Genomic DNA, 19,838 nt, shown 5'->3' with positions numbered 1-19,838 from the left:
CTCTAAAATAAGAGGGGGAAAATGAAAACAAAGAACCATCTCAATACCATTAAGCCTGACAGAACTCTGTCTGCTGAGAAACAGAGAATGCTGTAGGCTTTTCCTAACAGGATCAACACTGTGTAGCATGGCAAAATCATCCAAATGATTTCCCACAGTGTATTTATGTATTATAGAATGGTTTCATCACCTGTATAAGTTACTTAGGAAGTAAGGGTTGTACGTTCTCACTAGTGCTTCTTAATTACTGTTAGGAGAGATGTGCACATTATGAGAATTTTTTTTGCATGGCCTGTAAGTTGCCCACTTTCTCCTGATGAGGTCTATATTACATCCAATGTTTCATATGGTGTTTATAGCTCTGTCCTTGCATACAGCCATAATTAGCATAATTTAAATTATATCAACTATTACAGAATATTTTTACATAAAACTGTATGAGCATTATCATGCTATTAAATTGAAATTTCAATACCGAGCTCAAGCAAATAATTTCCACTTCAGAAAAATACACATGGAAAATGATAGGATAATACGTGCACCTATCGGCACAGCTAGTGTCTCTCCAGGTTACTAAACCTTCTGTATCAAGGGCATCTCACTTCACTAAATATTAATGCAGAATTCTGCATAATATGAGGCTTCAGTTATTCAGAGCATCTCTGCACTGCAAATAAAAATAAGTATTAAAGCCTATACTATTAACTACAGATTAAGGTCAGATCCCAACAGTTGTTCCATATAGAACAATGTAATAGATAAGACGTTCATTGACCGCGATACTGATCCATTCATACAAAGCAGCTTGCAAGATCCAGGCTTTAAAATATTAAGAACATTTATTAGCTCAACATGAATACAATCCCACACTCTTACAAAGAGTACCCTGACTGCAAAACTGATATGAATTGTGTTTTGGAAGTTCTAGAAATACATCAGTTATGCTACCTGCTCTCCAGCCTAGTTTCCATTCTCTACACTTCACATTTGATGGTTCTAAATTTAACCCCACTGATTTTATCACCGATTTCCTTTTCATTTTGCCATGCTAATGTCAAATGATCCATATGTCTGACACTGCCCTTTTAATCATTACAACAAAAGCTTAAAGATGATACTACACACATCCCCTCAGCCCCTTCAAAGCAAGGCTCAATAAAAAATAGGGAATGGCAAGAATTCAAAGGTCAGTATTTGCATAAATTGAATAAAAGCCAAGAAAGAGCAAGATTTATTAAAAATTAAATTCTACAGCAAGTTCTACAATTAGCACTCTTTCTAATGTAGTGATTTAAATTACAAAATAAGCTCCATGGATAGTGTTTAGGACTTCATTAAAATTTACTGAGCATATTTATCAATGCTTTTTGCAGAAAGCTTGTTATGAAAACCTGCATGAACCCAATTAGACTTGCCCAATACATTAATGATATATGATGAAATCTTTTATTCCCTTCACCAGTCTTAAGCTACACATTTACTTAAATAACCAATACTCCAAAATTATGATGTGTCCATAAATTTATGGCCATGCATCAATGAATTTGCTCACTCACTATCTGCTAACATGAAGTCTCAGTCACTGTCAGTCACATTAACCTAACCACCTACATTTTATTGTTCTGTTATCAGAATTCAAAAGCATTTAAGAGGACAGTAGCAGTAAAAAGCCTTGGGACTTTATATGCCCATTACAGTGACAGAGTTGTTTAAACAACGGAGCTGTAGCTGCAGCATATGATTATAAATACACACACCACCACCACCACAGACCCAGAGAGAAGTTTAAGGCACAGGCAGGAAACAAAAGAACCTGAAGTCAAGGACCTTCTACAGAAACCAGGAAAGGGATGCAATGGTGACAAAGGTTTGTCCTCCCTCTCCCCAATACAGAAATGGCTGTCTGAAAAAATATTTTACAGTGTTCTTATCACATTTTCTATTCCATTAATAAAAAAAGAAACCTGTACTAGGTCAAAGCATATTGAGCAAAAGTCAAAAAGTCAAGCATATCTGCTCAGTTACTTCTGTCCCAGATACTAAAGTAATCCCAAGCTTCCAGGGATGTCCTGTTTGAGGGACTTTCAGGAGTACCCCTGACACTAATGGATCTTGTTGTCTTCAGGATACTTCTTGTCAAGTAGCCAAATCCACAGAAACTATGGAAAAGATTTGCTGCTATGAAATGATCCTGCAGCACATACCAAATTATGAATAAAATACAAGCCTTAAAATATTTGTTATATAATGTCTTTATATTCTAAAATGAAAATGACACCTGGCCTTGTACCAGGTTTAGTAACACAAAACTTAATTCTGGTTTTGCAAAGTGTTCAAAGGAACCTGAGCTCAAGCTTAATTAAATGAACAGAAACCAAACTCTTCCTCAATATACAGCATCGGGAAGTTGACACCAGACTTCAGTTTTGTAGAAATCCTAGAAATAAGCTTTGCTGACTTCTACGCATACGACAAGGGCAGGCATCAGTTTTACAGCCTACAAGATTTATCAGGCACACTTGGGTATCTAAGGCAGAACAAAACACTTAAAAGTACTACTCAGTGAAACAACTGGCAATAACATACAGAACACCAGAGCATAAAAATCATCTAATGCAACAGCATGCTGTGCAGTTGGCATAATGACTGTACAATCTATTAGGAAACAATGCCACTTCTAAGAAAAATGTATAAAACATATCCACCGCTTGCACTTTAAAACCCTCTTCAGCACCTACGCAGTTTTACAATGCTCCTTTTTAGAGGTAAATCAGGGATATTACTGCATAGGCAATTCAGAAACTACCACTAAAGAACCTCTACTATTTGTACCAACATATAGGTCAGATTTAGACAAGCAAAAAAGCAACACAAAGAAATAAATTAGCATGAAAAAACACCACCTTTTTGCCCACTGATATACTGGGCTAAGAATGGAATTTTAGTAAGTTTTCATATTTAACAAAATACACTTTTATTCCCCTGGGTCTTCAGAGAGTTGCAACAGTTGTGTTTGTCATGGACATACAATGCAATGAAGATGCCACAAGAAATCGTTTAACTAAGCTGCACAACTAGATTTATTGAGCTTTTACTGCATTTTAAAGGCTCACACCTGAGGCTGTCTCAATAACATCAAAATGAATTCTGAGCAATATCTAGGCAGCAAAATATTTGCAACAGAATAAAAACAAAATTATGTTTTTCTCCCTTCTTTCTGTGATCTTGCAACATTTGTCTCAATGGGCCTAAACACATACAGAAGAACTGAAAAATATCCATGCACAGGATTGTACCTACTGCTTTCTACTGTGTTCACATCCACTTGTGCTAACAGGGAAGTGTCACTTTATAAAAATATATCCAACAGATGTAATTTGTAAAAGCTGATGACAAGAAAAGAAGATATAAAACTGACATACTTGGAATGCTCTCAAATTTAATTCATTTAAAGTAAAAGTTAGCAAACAAGGTAAGAGCAATCTAAAGTCTGACTAATTTTAGGGCACATCACATTCAATCCTGCCATGATGGAAAAACTTGGAAAAAATATATATAGGCCCTTATGGTCAATTCTGTTCCATTAGCCTATTTCTATATTTATTGTAACATGACTATTTTTTAACAATTCCTCCGAGTCAAACAAATTCAGGGAATTGTTAGGTTGAAATCCATTTATTTTATAAACTTCTAGAATAGGAGAAAATTGAAGTGCCCAGACCTTGCCATCAACCAGCAGAATGTCATCATCTTCAGACACACAAAAAACTCTCTGTGGCTCAAAATTTGGGTGCAAAAAATGGGAAACTAGTTCAGGTAACAGGTACCAGAGAAGAGGCAGTAGGTAAGGTCTCCTTGCCCAGAGCATCAGGGCATGCCGTGGAAGCGCATGCCCTGCAATACAGAAGCAGAAAGAACAACGCTGCAGGGACACGCTTTAGCAAGCAAAAGCAATTATGAGGGGGATTGTCTTGCACTTTCCAAAAGTTTGTTTCAGCTTATCTGCAGAGACAAGTGATAAGAATGCAGATCGTGATTACTAACAATAATGTCTTAGGAAACAAAGAAACTTAAAATCAACCCACTAAAACACTAACATACACAACAGCTTTCCATAAGATAAAGCTTGTTTCTGCACTCCTTGCCAGCACAGAATGATTCACTTTTTTTTTTTTAATATTAACATGACCAATTTCTTCAGGACAAGAATACTTTGAAGTGGATTCTGGCTGATTCCCTGGTGAGTAGAGAACAAAAAAAAAAACCCACCCCAGCACAGTCTAGAAAGACTTGACAGAAGATAAACTATTCTTCCAACTCATCCTTGTACATGAAAAATGTTTTGTTTACTGAGGAACTAAAGTAACACATTTAGCACACATTCCAGAGAAGTTAAAAATGCTATTAAATTAAAATGAAAAGTGAAATATCTGTGCTTTGGAGAGTTACATTCAGAACAAAGTTCAACACTCTTTGAAATAAGAATTGCTATCTTCAGCCTGTACCTTGTAGCATGTACTTTTCCCACATTTCATAGTAAAATAAGGAAGGATAGTATCTGATGCATTTTTTTGGACATGTTTAAGGAGACACACTGATGTACATTATTAGTGGTTTTGAAACCTAAGCATACAGAACCCCAATTTCTAAACATCTCATTATTATAGATTTACAATTTGAAAATGGTTAAGTTGGTACCAATATTCATTACACTATCATTGTAAGGATCATTTGGAGGGAAAAAAATATCTGATTTTCAGAAACACAATTTTCATTAAGTTTTGCTCCAGAATAAAAATTGACACTTCCACGTGCAATTAAAAGCTTCCTGTATCTATATGCAAATGCTTGCAACATATACAATATTAATAGCTTTATACAAGTCTTTTGATTGAAGCCAAATTAAAAAAAAGGGGGGGGGGGCGCAATAGCTGCAATTCCAGTTAAAAATTATAATTTTGTTTTGTGAATATGGCTTATTTTCTCAGCAATCCCCCCCCCAAAAAAAATCAACCTGATAATTATTAGACAAGATAAATAAAGCCTTGAACGTGCCATATGAGCTATTTGTGTTGATCATTGTCCATTCACAGACACTTCTGACCGTGTCAAAACCTTTATATGTGATTGTAAGTGAAGAGCAAATGCTTTCCTAAATCTTGACTGGCTGTTGTATAAACACAAGTATTAACTAGAATTTTGCGGTTTCATTGTAAAAACTAAGAAGCAGCAACATAAGAGAGTAACAATGACCACATTTTTGGTGTTTCTGGACAAACTTGCATTTTTAGTTCAAAAAATGTGTTTCTGTATCAGTCTAAATAATTAAAAAAAAACCCAGACATTTTGTAAGCAGTAGAGGACAGACAAAAACAATAATTCCTGTAAGCTTATAGGGACATATTCCAGACTTCTAATAAAGGTCATTTGATGAAAAGATTTTAATTAATAAAGATAGCAATGTGATTTCAAAATCCACATGAAGTCACTAGAAGATATTCTGGGGGAAAAAAAAAAAAGACATATGCATCTGCAGTACCTTAGTCTAAGTTATATAATTGCAGAAAGGAACCAAAAAACTTCATGTAAATAGAATTATAATTAAGAGATGAGAGTAAATGGCAAAGAAATCCATGGAAAGATAGGTACGCACATGTTCGGTTGCCTGACTTACAAGGTAACGGTTATGAATCACATTTATGGAAGGCAGGTACTCATAAACACCTGCAATTGAAAAATTAACAGCTGATAACCAACTCCCAAGCATCCCTGTCTCTACAGGTCTTCAACAGGCACTGCTGAAATCAGTTAGAATTATAATGTTCAGCATCTACAAGAATTTAAAAACACTTAAAGGGTAGTTCCTGATATTAATTATACACAAGAGTCCTTCACTGTTAGACTTTTATGGTTTCTACTGCAGATGTAAAAGCTGAGAAACTGAGCCTAAGGTATTTGTTAAATAATTTCTTATTTTTACCTTTCACCCTAAAGAGAAACAACCCACAAAAACAAACATAAAAGAAATAATTATCAAGGCATCCCATCAGGGAAATCTGTTTTCTTCATCTTTCTGCAACTTTCTTTCCAACATTTCATTAAATTCCGCTCATGGCATAAGTCACTTACATCCGCAAAAATCCTGTATGAAATTAACACCATATGTGGCTGCGTATCAGCAGTTGATGTGCAGTATTACACCAAAGCAGAGGGGAAAATAAAGAATATGCCAAACTTTATCTTGCCCAGGACTCAGACTGGTTTATCTGTCAACTCAGAATGAGCTATCACTCCCACATGTTTAATTAGAAGCTGAAGAGCTTCACAGAATTACATCCAGGGCACTGGAACAGTCAGTTTCTTTTAACTGGAACACACTGTCGGGATATCTAACTGATTCAACTAAACAAAACAAACTTAACATGTTAGAAGTGTGGGAAGGGTGAAGATGGTTTTGCCATTGAAATGTAATACAAGGAAAAAAAACTTTTGTTGCAAGATAAGAGTTAATTATGTTCCAGTTTTGATGAGCACAGTATCACCAAGGAAATTTTTTCTAGAAAAACAACAGTGGCAGTACAATGGCATATTTCTCTGTTTTACTGTCATGTTCTATGCTGAGTGAATTGTATATGTAGTGAATTATGTATCGTGCATCTATTTGACATACAGATTTTTTTTTTTTTTTGTGATGCACATGACCGTAGTAACAGAGAATCCTCGCAAACTTGCATACATATATCTTCCCTCCTCTGACAAAGATGTCCTATTGCCCTTTCTATGGAGCAATGATGCTCAGAGGCAACACATCCCTTTCCCCACACAGCAAACAACTGCTGAAAGCATAACCTATGTCTACATTATCAAGTAACACTCCAACAGGAACAGATTTGTAGAGGAAACCAGCGCTAAGAACTAGACCCCCATACAGGCCCCATTTCAGGGGGGCTATGTTGGATGAGCTGCAGCGTGGTCCGTGACCCAAACACCCTTTAGCACCTGGAGGACATCAAATATGTAAGGCAGCGCTGTTTGGTATCACTCAAAGGGAATCCACTTTCCATGCTCCAAGACCACCCAGCAATGCAAACCAAAGCACCGTAAAAGCAGAGACGACTGGGATGTGCATTTCCAAAGGGCTCTCCTGATCCAAACCAACACTAATGTATTTGCTCTCATTAAGACTCAGGAGTTTCATCTGCATCTGTCAATGCTGTTCTCAGTAAAACTTGGAACATGGGTAATTTTTCAGATATCTCAGAGTTCATCTGCGGGGATAGGAACAGAATCTCAGCTTGCACTGGTATCAGACAATTAACAGGACCGTATTTCCTCATAATATGGGACATACGTTGCAAAGGGAAGGGACAGCCGAAGGAGGGGAAGAATAAATAAATAAAAGCTGACAAGACAAATGCAAGCATCTTATCTGCATGCTTATAATCTGTATGTTGGATTATCTGCAGATCATTAAAATTACTGTCCTTTGAGGAGTCCACAGATACACAGTCTACAGATTAGGCTGAGGGTAAAATGCCAACGGAAAGGACAAAGCTGGCTAGAGCAATCGTGGAAACTAACTGTGCACAGATACAATTTATGCTCCCAGGTGGGTTGTTTTGTTTGTTCTTTTTGTTGTTGTTGTTTTTGTTGGGGGGTGTGTATATATGTTTGGGTTTTGCTCTGGAGGTTCTATTTTTTAACAGATACCTCCAAGTTATATGTATGAAAATATATTAGTGAATCAGCTACTTTAAAGATAACTGTACTAAATTTCCATTTCAGATGATTTCATGCTGCTAAGTTACATAGGAAGCATCAACAGTCACAGACTCTGACTGACTTCCACGGAATTAATTTCTCAAGCTCAGGCTAATAGAAGCATTAGTTAATGTAAACTGTAGCATGTGACTAATAAGTAATATAAAAAGAGCAAAGAAAAACACACACATTGTTCAAACGGTGGTCTGTAATATCCGACCTTACCACGAAAATGATAACGGTACAAGAGAAGCAGTTTTGGCATAGAGAGGGGAACTTCCTTTGTATTACTTACCCACCCTTTGGCAATAACATTGCCATGTAAGGACGACAGAAAATATTTTTATGAGAAGCAACGCAGCAATGTAATATATTTCTCTTTATTAGGGTTTTTTCGGTTACAAAGGAAAATGAAGATAGTAAAATGAATGAGAAACCGTTGGTAGGGGAAAAACAACTATCAGGATGGGAAACCAAGAACTAAGCCGTGATCCGTACACAATAAAGAATTAATCATGCTGCTTCCTCTATGAACATGCTAGAGCTGAGGATTAATAAAAACTGCACATGTCAATCAGGTCACAGGTGTTCAGAGGTTTCATTGGTTCAAATCTTCAGATCACAGCTATAGCAATAAAAATTAGTTTCTTGACCACTTCTCTACAGAGACCTTTAATAAAACATTTTTAATGAAAACAGATGATTTAAAAAGGAGGTGGCACCAGTGGGTTCTTTGGCCTTTTCCTTGTAGAAGTCAAGAACTAGTCGGTAAAAGATAAACAAAGAGTAAATGAAGTGCAGGTTTAATGTGCCAATATTATGATATTTGCAAGGCAGTAAAAAAGAATAAAATCAATCATTTCCATTTTCAGTGAAGCAATTCCTAGAGATGTCTAGCTAGCCAGAACCAGCAGTGTTAGCAAGTGTACTGACCATGACACAAGCTATTCCAAAAAGGTTACCACACCTAAGAAAAAATTCAACATTCACAAAAAAATAGTCTGAAAATAAATTGAGGGAAGATAGGGGAAAAAAGTGGAAAGAGCAATAGTTGCACAGATTAGCTAAACATAATAATCTGCTTTAATTGATTTCTGTAATTTTTATTTATGTACATTTGAAAACAAACATGAAACTTTTCCTTAGCTAGTTATTATCCTTAGGCCAAAGGTATTTCAAAGCTGAACTACTGCACTTCAGTAGACCCTGCAGAAATCACATAAAAGATGGAATACTTGCAGTTAATAACTACAAATTCTGGCTATTTGGGAGAGAATCAACAACAGGCCCTTAATCAGGAACGTGAGTTGATCACATTTATATTACTGTCACTAAAAACATTTTCACCCTGAGGAACTTGCTAGGCCTTTGGTGTTGAACTTAAAACAACCTCTAAACATACATAAATACACGTTCTGCACATCTTAGTGAATCACTATTTGTTGTGCTCTGTTCACCAGAAAAATTCTTCTTACAAATCAAACAGAAAGAAACAAATCTAGATTACACTCAGAGTATAACAGTGCATATCTAAAGAATGATGAAGCCAAAATTTAACTTAAAAGCTTCCTTATTTTAAAGTCTGCTTTCCTAAGAGAGGAACTTTCATACTGTCACAGACTGAAAAACAACTTAGATTATTCCATTTTTCACATTCCTCTTGCAGTATTTCCAGGTGCACGTCAGAGAAAAGCTTTTAGTACTACAGACAGCTTGCTGTCCTGCTTGACAATGTAAGAAAACAAAACAAAGCCATAACTCGTTTAAATAATCTTACCATCATGTTTTCACTACCACAAAGACAATCAACAGAAAACAGCAAAAACAAAACCGCAGAATAAGAACTCCTGTTTCAAAAGCATGGTATTTTAGAATAGCTCATGTTTGTATAAATCAACGATAAAACACAAATTTCAGACAGCAAAGTGTTTCCTAATAACAGGAGGCAGTAGAAACATATTCCTTAGGAGAAAGTTAATCCAGCTGAACTCTTTCAAATTCATTTTCAAATTCACACATACCAAAGACAGGCCCAGATTTTTTCCACTGATACTTCTTGACCCCCATCCCTCTCCCGGAAAAACTTATTTCCAATAACGCAACAGAATTCTGCAGCCTCTCCATGAAATAATTGATCACAACTCATAGCTGTAAACCTAAGGAGCCATTCGGAGTATCTAGTTGCTCATATATACAGTAGCTAGCCACATTAGAATACACACATTAAGACAGACAAATTACTTAGGATGTGGACTGTCTCTCGCTAAGCATTCGCGCAGTAATAATGCAATTGCACCCTGAACCTCTGCCGCATTAAGGGCATTAAAAGCCATACCAAAATTGAATTTGTCTTTTGCAAATTTATATGGATCCCATAAAAATGAAGGGGAAAAAAAAAGAATTTTGTAAAGCTTTTTAAGGAAATAAGCAAAAATATTTCTCTTCAATTCCAAAGAACTCAAATGTTTTTATGTAATGCTGAAGCTGAACACTACAGCAGAAACATAGGCATAGAAATCAGAAAACAAAAATGATTACAGACAATCTAACACACGCTCCAAGGGTCAAAGAAAGCCCGATTAAAAAAGGTATTAATGATCTATTAAAAGATCATTGCAGGATAGCATTGAGTTTTAATTTAAATAAAATTTAGATATAAAATAAAAATCCTTTCTTTCAAGGGCATATCTTAAAAATAAAACACATTTTGTGTGACACTTTTTTTTAAAGGAAGTTTTAAAAAAATATAAAAGCATACTGTGTTAGCTGCAATGTTTAATACTGCATAAACACTAAGTTAGGTGTTTTGTTTTATTAAAGGACTACTAATACAAATATTCATAGAATAATTGCAGTTTCTTAGAGTAGAAGCATCATCTGAGTTTGATGCATTACTATTATGGACCTTTCCTCTTCCTTCTGGTAACAAAGGCCAGAGGAATTTAAAACAACTTTGGAAGTAAAAAAACCCACCCAACTGTGAAACCTGCCTGACATCAAGTTTCTTTCTAGCAGGAGATTTTACAACACTCTTGAGAACAGAGCTAAAAAAGTTTCTTATAATGGAAACTCTGACGGACCAAGAACTATAGTTATACTAGGAGCTGTCACTGTAATATTCTTTCCTTCATGTCATACTGAAATTTCCATTTTATTCTTCATTTGTCATTCCTTTCTATAAAGGTAGATGCTTAACTAAAGCAACCAGGGGTTTTTTTGCAACCTACCTTCTAGTTTCACACTTTTTTTTTTCCTTCATGTTCTCACTAATTTTGATCACTGATTTGTCCTTCCAGCTTTAGCTGGTGACTTTTTAGATGGAAGCTTCAGAAAGTAGAACTGAAAAAATTTGATTCAGTTGCTTAACTTTATCATGTTTTATTTTTCAAGACTTTTATCCCAAGAGTACGAACTCTTTGATTTTGATTACAATCGAATTTAGTGAATGACAGCAAAAAACCCCACTGCTTAAACTTATTAGTGCACCAACAATAACTTGCTACAAATTACCTAAAATTTGAATATTTCTTCGAGATTTTGACTATATAAGAATACAGAGAAGAACACCAAATACAACAGTCTCCATCAAAAACTGCAGAATCTTGCTCTGATGCATCCAAAAGTCACATTTGAATATATTTAGATTCCTGAAAAGTATCAATTCCGAAGCATTTAAAAATAAATCAAGCTGTTGTACTGCTTTTACTCTTGGTTGTGTTCATGCATGGCGTTTAGAGGGAAGATGAGACTGAATTCCCAGTTTTAGCTAGCTTTATAAAGATTAGTCCTCAGACAAAACTATTCCTAGCTAACTAGACTTACAATGGTAGAAGGAATTCTGGCCGCAGAATACAAAATACTGGAAATGAACTGCCGTACCAAATTGGATCTGTGGCTCATAACAGTGAACTGCATCTAATTTGAGTCGCTAGCTGCCTGGAAGACAAACTGCAAAGCTTAAGATAAATAACTGTATAATTTAAATGCAGCCCCAATTATTTTCTGTATACCAAAGGAAATCTCTAACAAACATCTAAATAGTTCCTTAACTAGGAACCGCTGAGCTATCCTGAATGGGATTCAGGAAATGCCATTCCACTACCAAATGAGGACTACAGATTGATCTACAGCACTGCTCTGGATGCTATGAGTAGCAAAAAGCTGGAGGATATCTATAGATATCTTGGGACATAGAGGAAATTTTACTCAAGATCCATAGTAAAACCACGGGTGCATGCATACCTTAAGGCATGCAACATTTCCAGTATATGCCTGTCTCTGCAAGTTTCTACTTGTAGAAAGAAAAATATTTATTGCAACATCTTTAAAAGGAATCATTCTTTCACATTCAGTTTCTCAGAGGTTTAATTTCAAGAAGTATCAACTAACATCAACTTTCACAAAAATACCACAGAACCCATAATTTCACCAACTACTAAGTAAAAGCAACATTCAGGATAGTCAAATATGCTCTAAAGCATTAGCAAATAACCATTAAAAAAATGTAATGAAAGAAACAACCAAAAGGCTAGCTAATGAGTACACAATGTACATCTGCAGGTGAAATGATAGGGAAGAAGGTGGGGGAAGAGAAAGGGACAACAAAAAGCCTCATCCTAATTAAGTAAACATATGACACAGAAAAAAAAAACCAATAATTGGGTGTGGTTATTTGATGATCAAATGCCAAATATTGATCAGAATTTGGCAAAAATACAAAATATGTGAGAATACAGCATACCATGCTCTGGCTTTCGTGTATATAGTTATCTTCCACTATAGCAGCTTTCAATTTGTCAAGGTTAACAGAATTTATTAAATCTGTGACTTTGTAGGGGTGGATTCTTTTGTAATTGAGTACTGCATAAGACAGAAAAATGCTGCCTGTCCTAAAATGTAGTTCAAACCAAAGGTCTTCCTAAACATACAGCGTATGAAAATTAAAAACAGGGAGTTTGGGTTATGAAAAGCAGCCATATGACTACAAAGTGAATCCATTTTCCAAAACACCCACACAGACAAGAGCTTCTGATGTGAAAAATGGGCTCTGCAAAAGCTAAATTGCACAGATTATTTTCATGAAAAGTTAGAAGCTGCACTATATGCAGATTATATGACATTTGCCATGACGAGATTTAAAAAAAAAACAACTTTTTTGTGTTATTACAGTATGAATAATTACTTGACTGTTCAATGTATATGATATAAATTCCACTAGTTATTTAATTGAATAATTGTCTTCCTTTAGACTTTACATAGACAGAGATGCTCGCTTAGTTTTTCCAGGCTTGTTTCCTTCTTGCTGCCGGCAAGTTTTGGCTGCCTTCAAAGTAAGATGCAACAATGTGCACTAGCCAACAAAGCGTTTGTGGCTTACCTTGGCACTGAAATCCTTGTTTCCCAAATCCCCTGCATGAAAAAAAAAAAAAAAAAGAAAAGAAAAAACCTGTCTTAGTATGTTTAGTTATAATTTCTTCTCAATGATCTATGACAACATAAAAATAGCTTCATATTAAATTACTTCAGATTTTGCTAAGACAGCAACAGATTTCCAAATATACAACACAGAACAGCCCACCCATTTCAAAGCAGAGAACAATAGCTGTCACCAGCTATGTAATTTCAGGTTCTGGCAACAATTTTTTTATTATTATTATTTTACAAGCTATTTTGGATCTACAATTATCATCATTTGTGATTACTGCACAATATTTCAACTCATTTAATGTCACATGTATACTTAACAGCAACGTAAAACATTCCAAGTTCTAGCAAAGGTCCACAAAACAAACCAGAGTTAGTATTTCATCCAAATTTTAGGATTGCATGCCGATGCTGTTACGCACCTCAGCTCGATACCTGTCGCTTGTTGTACAGACAGCAGGCAGGTTAAAGGTTTTGCTTGTTTCAATATAAAGGAGAAGACAGGCCCATTGTTTTCACATGGATTGTTTTTCCAGCTTCCTTGCTTCATTTCCATAACAAAATACAAATGTTCGTGTAATGCTTCACCAGTGAATAGTGACACACAAGTGTTGTACATGGTATCCAGAGTCCTGACATACATTACACCTCTGGCAAATCACACTGTTGTTGGTTTTATTTATCTTTAAACATTCAACATTCTCTTTCCACAAAAATAAATGTTTTGAGCATCCTCCCTATAAACATTTATCTGCATTTTCCCTCTTTGCAGAATGTTTTTCATTTGCAGAGCTGGAGCTGCTTATGCTAAAAGACAAATGAACCAAAGCCATGAACTGTAGAAGCCAGCCAGCAGGCTGCATGCAATTAACAACACAGAGTTTAATTAGGAATTTTGTCGAAATGTTTTTAAGAAGTTTATATCAACAATTTCCCCATTTTAATTAATTTATTTATTTAGAGGAGGGACAAAACCTTTAATCATTGTTACTTCAGGTGGAAACTGAAATTACACAGCTTCAAGCACTTCTGTAAATTTCTACACAACAGTCTCTACCTGGTATTGTTATAAGTTGACCTGAACTGAGACAAACAGAAGAAATATAAAATCGTGTGTTTACTTGGCAGCGTATGTGACTATACTATACCATCATTCTGCTGCTGTTATCTCACAAAACTAAAAAGCATGTACTGGGAGTGTGCAAATACATTGCAGGAAGGCTGACAGCAGGACTAAGAACATGAAACAGACTTCGGATAATTTTTCATCCTTTTAAACAGAGACATTTGTAAAGAACATTCCTGTGTTATCTACTCTAAAAGCATAGCCAATTTTCAGTGTTTCAGCTGAATTCATACACTAACCAGCTGCAGTCCACTCCGCTCCCTGATCGGTTACAATGTATTTTAAGTAAAAGGTCTTAAAAAAAATACATATATCAACACTTGAGAAATCAAGCAGATAGGTTGAAGTTGTTTAAGAAGATAAGGAGGAACTAACTATTTCAGTAAATATTACCTGGTCAAACATAATCTAAGGAAAAAAAAATATATTTGTGTCATTCATTGAAAGATAATACATGTTTTAAATACTAATTGCCACATGTCACGTTGGAAATAGATGAGGCCCTTTTTATGGGGTATGAAGCTTATTCAAGAGCTGCCCATCTTCAAAAGAGAAAATGAAAAGTTTTTGAGTTTGATGAGTGTTAAGAGCTTCTGTAGACTCACTAGCAAGAAAAGACAAAAGAGCACTGCTACTCTTGCCACCTGCCAGCTACAGGATATCCTTTCATTTTCACGTCCGTCCTGTCATCAGGTGCCTTTTCTCATGACAGTATTCCACTTTGTTTTTTAATTGTGCTCTGCACAAACACAGTCTGACAATAACCCTGCAGCATTCTTTCACACCTCCCAATTCATTCTGGTTTAGATTGGCTTTGAACCAGTTTCTGCAGGTCTCTCACTTTTACACCACCAAACTTTGCATTTTTTTTTTTTCAAATAGGAAAAAATAATTTAAAAAGAAAAAAAACTTATTTCTCCTCATTTCTTCTGCAGTCTACCATCTCAGTCTTCCTTCCTTTCCTCTCTTGCCTTACTCTGAAAATATATTTCAATCATTTCTGAAGCAATCACAGCCTTTTCTTCAGCATGCAAACCGAGGAAAACTCAAGAAGGAAGGCAAAGGTCTGTGCCCAGACGCATAAACACGTAGAAAAAGAGCAAGACACCTGCCATAGATACAGAGCCAGCTGGGTGCAGACCCCTCTAGATCTTTTCCAACTTTGTCTAAAATAAATCACAGCTCTCATTGACAGCAACAAAACCCGCAGCGAAAACTTCAGCAGCAGAGCAAGGCTGAGGCTGAGCCACATCTCAAGTGACGGAAAGGAAGCCCAAGCCGTTTATGCTGCACGCCGGCTGAACGTACAAAACATTCACCTAAACGCAAGTGCACACACACCTGCTCCTCCCGCCTCGCCGAGAGCGCAGGGCAGGAGCCAGCAGCCTCCGCCGCCCACTCGCACCGCTCCGCCGAGGAGAGCGGCGGGCGCGGGGCAGCGCCGAGGCCGGTAATGCGGAGAGCGCCGAGTGGCTCGGCCTGCCGCGGAGCTGCAATCCTGCCCAGAAGAGGGCATGGCAGGAACTGATAGGTGTATTTTTTCCCTAACAGCTTAGTAATAAGGGTGTTGGTAGGAAGTTTTCCTCCCTTCCTCCCCTCTCTCTAGCAGGAACCTTTCTCTTAAAAAACCCCCCTCCCTTTCCAAACCATGCAATGTAGCAGCAGTGTCGCTGGGCATTCCCAACCTCCCTGCCCTCCCTCTGCAGCAGGAGGAAATAAAGCAGGCACCGATCACAAAGTTAAAGGCAGGGCTGCAGAAGTTGTGCCACACAGCAACACCCACAGCCTGGAACAGAACCCCCCCCGCCCCGTTCCACCGCAGGAGCCGTAGCGCTGGCTGCGCTCCCCTCCGCCGCGGGGAAGGCGGGCACGGGAAGGGGCTTCGGGGTGAAGTCAGCCGAGCCGAGCAAGAACCCGGGTCGGGGGTGGGGGACAAGAGGTGGGGAAATACAAATCTGGGTGATTTAGGAAGCGTTGTCCCCAGCGTGGGTCTCCAGACCCAGCCGATCTCTGGGGCATTGGCCAGCGCTGCCCGCCCGGGCGCCGCCGGCAAGTTCAGGGGCTCTCCCGGCCCCCAGAGCGGGGTGCGCCCAGGGTCGGGCAGGGGACACTCGGAGCACCGGCGGCGCGAAGAGCCCGCCTGGAGGAGGATGCGACAGAGCCGGGGGCAGCGAGGAGACACGGTTCTGCCCCACAGGGGCTCACCTGCCCGACCCTGGGGAAAGAGGCCGGGAGCGACCACCCGTCAAAACGGCGGCGCCGGGGAACCGGCGGGTGGGAGGGGAGGGGAGAGGAGGGGCGGCCGCTCAGCGGAGCCCGGGCACGGCGGCGGGGGCTGCCCCGGAAGGGGGATCCCCTACAGCTGAGCGGGCCCGGGCGGAGGTGAGGGGCCGCCGATGGGTGCGGGGGAGGGGAGGGACAGGCGGTCCCGGGGCCTCTCACCAGATGAAGTCGGTGCAGTGGCTGCAGAAGGTGGGCTGCTTGAAGAAGCGCGCGATGAATTTGTGCTCCTTCACCTCGTGCACGTTCTTCTGCCTCAGGGCCCCCTTGCGAGCGAAGCGCCGCGCCGCGTCCGGAGCCGCGCCGGGCTCGGAGCCCGGGAACACGTCGGCCATAGCGCCCTCCTCTCCACCCCCTGCCGGGAGCCGGGCCGCGCCGGGAGTCGCCGCGCGGGGAGTCACCGCCCCGACGTCCGCCCCGTCCGGCGGCCGCCGAGTCTCTGGCAACGGCAGCGCTGGGCGCTGCCTCCCGCTCCCGCGCCTGACGTCGGAGCGGCGCGTAGGGAGCGGGAGGAGGATCCCGGCCCCGAGCCCGCGCCGGCTGCTCCGCCCGCGGGGTGAGCGAGCCCCCGGCCGCGGGCGGGGCGGGGCGGGGCAGGCCCGGCGCGGGGACGTCCCCCGCCGGGGGGAGCTCGCGCACCGCGGGGGGGGTCCGGGGGGCGTCAGCACCTGCCGCCTCTCGTCAGCGGCCCCCGCCTCTCTCACACACACACGTAACACACACCGGCTCCGCTCACACGCATCGACCCCCCTCACGCACACACGTAACACACACCGGCTTCTCTCTCTCACACACACGTAACACGCCGGCTCCTCTCACACGCGCACACACATAACACACACCAGCTCCTCTCACAGACGCACGTAACACACACCGGCTTCTCTCTCACACACACGTAACACACACCGGCTCCTCTCACACGCATCCGCTCCCCTCACACACACACCCCTCGCACACACACGTAACACACGCCGGCTCCTCTCACAGACACACGTAACACACACCAGCTCCTCTCACAGACACACGTAACACACACTGGCTTCTCTCACATGCATCAGCTCCCCTCACACACCCCCCCCCCCCACATGCCCCTCTTCCCACATACACTGGCTCCTCTCGCACTCACACCAGCTCCCCCAAAAAACACATCCCGGTTCCTCTCCCTCACACCCACTCACCCACCCACCCAGGCTTCCCTCACACCACACACTCACACACCAGCTCTCCTCACACACACACAGGCTCACCTCATACCACACACACACACTCACACACCAGCTCCCCTCACACACACCGCACGCAGACCAGCTCCTCTCTCACACCCCCAGGCTCCCTTCATACACCCGCACAGAGGGCAGCCGGCTCCCTTCTCTCCCTGTCACACACAGCAGCTGCCTACACACACACACACACACACACACACACTCTGAGGGCAGCTCACACAGAGTTTCCTCAGTCGTCAGCCATGGCAATGGACACCTCCCCTCCAAACTGGACCTGGGCACCAAGCGGTGCTGCTGCCCTCGGCCCGGGTGCTGCTGAGGTGCCAGGCACCGCTTGGTGCCAGGCCAGAGACCTCCCACCTTCACTCACTACAGCTGCTACACCGTGCCACGGGCACAACCACCGCCATCGCAACGAACACGGCTAACTGTGCTGCCTTCGCTTCCTGTACCTACCCTGAGATCTGTTGTTCCCCCACCACAACAAACAAAGGTGTAACCCAGTCGCTCTCCTGCACAAACCTTTCCCCTTCCTGCAACCCAGAACCCCAGTAGCGTACATGCAAATGCTGCTTGAGGCCATAGAGCAACAACACCCACTGGACAGGCAACAAATACAAGAGTGGCCTTGCTGTCTTGCCCTATATCTTTAATTTGCCATACAATATAAATATCCTCAACAAAAAAGTGTAGGAAACACACAGCGAGTCTTTTTCACTGATGAATGCATCCACCATATGCACAAAAGACTTTTACTACGCTTTTATACAGCACACCAACAATGTAATAAAGTGAAACAATAGAACTGTTCGTCTTTCTTCACATTACACACAAAATGTTCCCAAGTCCCCGGACATACATTATCTGCCTATGGCATACATACGTTTTCTCTTATTGCAATTCATACTTATCTCCATACATTCAGAAAAACACCACATAAAGCATGACTGCGTGTGCGTAAAAACACAATATATGAGCTAAACAAAACCCACAAGTCCCAATCATAATTTTTTTAATAAATGTTATTCCCATGGCTACACATTTTCACATAGAGGGAATAGATGCATATTAAAAGTTCGTCTACACCAATATATCTACATGCTCATAAGTCTGTCTGTGTAAGCATGTGTAATATGCTTTATTTCACAAGAATGAAAGCCAGCTAATTAACTCAAATTAAATCTTATTTGCTGATGGGAAAAGTGCACACGGACATTTACCACAGAACAGAAATAACTTGTTACACGTGATATTATTCTTAATTTTTAAACCTGGGCTTCTGGGTGCAGCCTGGCTGAACTGGTATTTCATCAAATAATTGATGGCAGAGATAGCCCCGCTTTTTTCCTAAACTTATAGAATCAAGCCAGATGCCCTACAAACTCTTTCCATATGCCCTTGCTTCATGCACTTTTATTTTGCAAGCAACTACTTTCAAATTTGATCTGAAATTTAATAAAATATAAAGATTTTTAATTTGGTTTCTACCTATTCTACACGTTTCAAATCCCTTATTCCTCTTCAGAGGGAATAGATTTTTCTTGCCTTAATTAACTTATGCCAAAGCATGAGGAGCACTAAGAAACATTTTGTACTCTCATTAAGTAAGTGTTCTATCAAGAAATATGGAATGTATTTATTTCTATTCCTTGCGTGCTGTATTACAAACAGAGGTACCAAAACTGGAGAGTTGGACTGAATCAGACACAACTCGCATTATGTCAGATTTGGGTCAATCTGTGCGTTTGGTTGTTCCTTAAAAATCTCACAGACCTGCTGAATCATTTTGGATTCCAGTTTCCATCCTCAGAGTAACTCTGGTCAAGATTTGTTCACTGAAACGTGGGCGAGTGCCCTAGCACCTTCCGATTGCCTTGTTAGGCCCCAGGGAGGAGCCCAATGACATCAGTCATGATGTGTGAGATGACATTAGGATCACTTTACTCTGTCCCTGTAAAGCAGCCATTTTATCTCAAACCGAATAATTATTTGTATGGTGTGATTATACACATTAGGCAAGAGAA

General features: G+C 40.2%; 1 protein-coding gene across 1 annotated transcript in view; it reads right to left on the bottom strand.

The window, feature by feature from the left end:
• Positions 1–17,156, bottom strand: part of PRKCA (protein kinase C alpha) — a 153,702-nt gene extending 136,546 nt beyond the window's left edge. The window contains exons 1-2 of the mRNA XM_075770371.1: positions 16,754–17,156; positions 13,139–13,170 (exon numbers count right to left, since the gene is read on the bottom strand). Coding sequence (XP_075626486.1) covers positions 13,139–13,170; positions 16,754–16,926 — 205 coding nt within the window. The 5' untranslated portion in view covers positions 16,927–17,156. The remainder of the gene's footprint in view (positions 1–13,138; positions 13,171–16,753) is intronic.
• Positions 17,157–19,838: the final 2,682 nt, after the last annotated feature.

Source organism: Balearica regulorum, chromosome 18, assembly GCF_011004875.1.
Source record: "Balearica regulorum gibbericeps isolate bBalReg1 chromosome 18, bBalReg1.pri, whole genome shotgun sequence".
Lineage (NCBI taxonomy): Eukaryota > Metazoa > Chordata > Aves > Gruiformes > Gruidae > Balearica > Balearica regulorum.
This window is presented reverse-complemented; position numbering and strand designations above follow the sequence as displayed.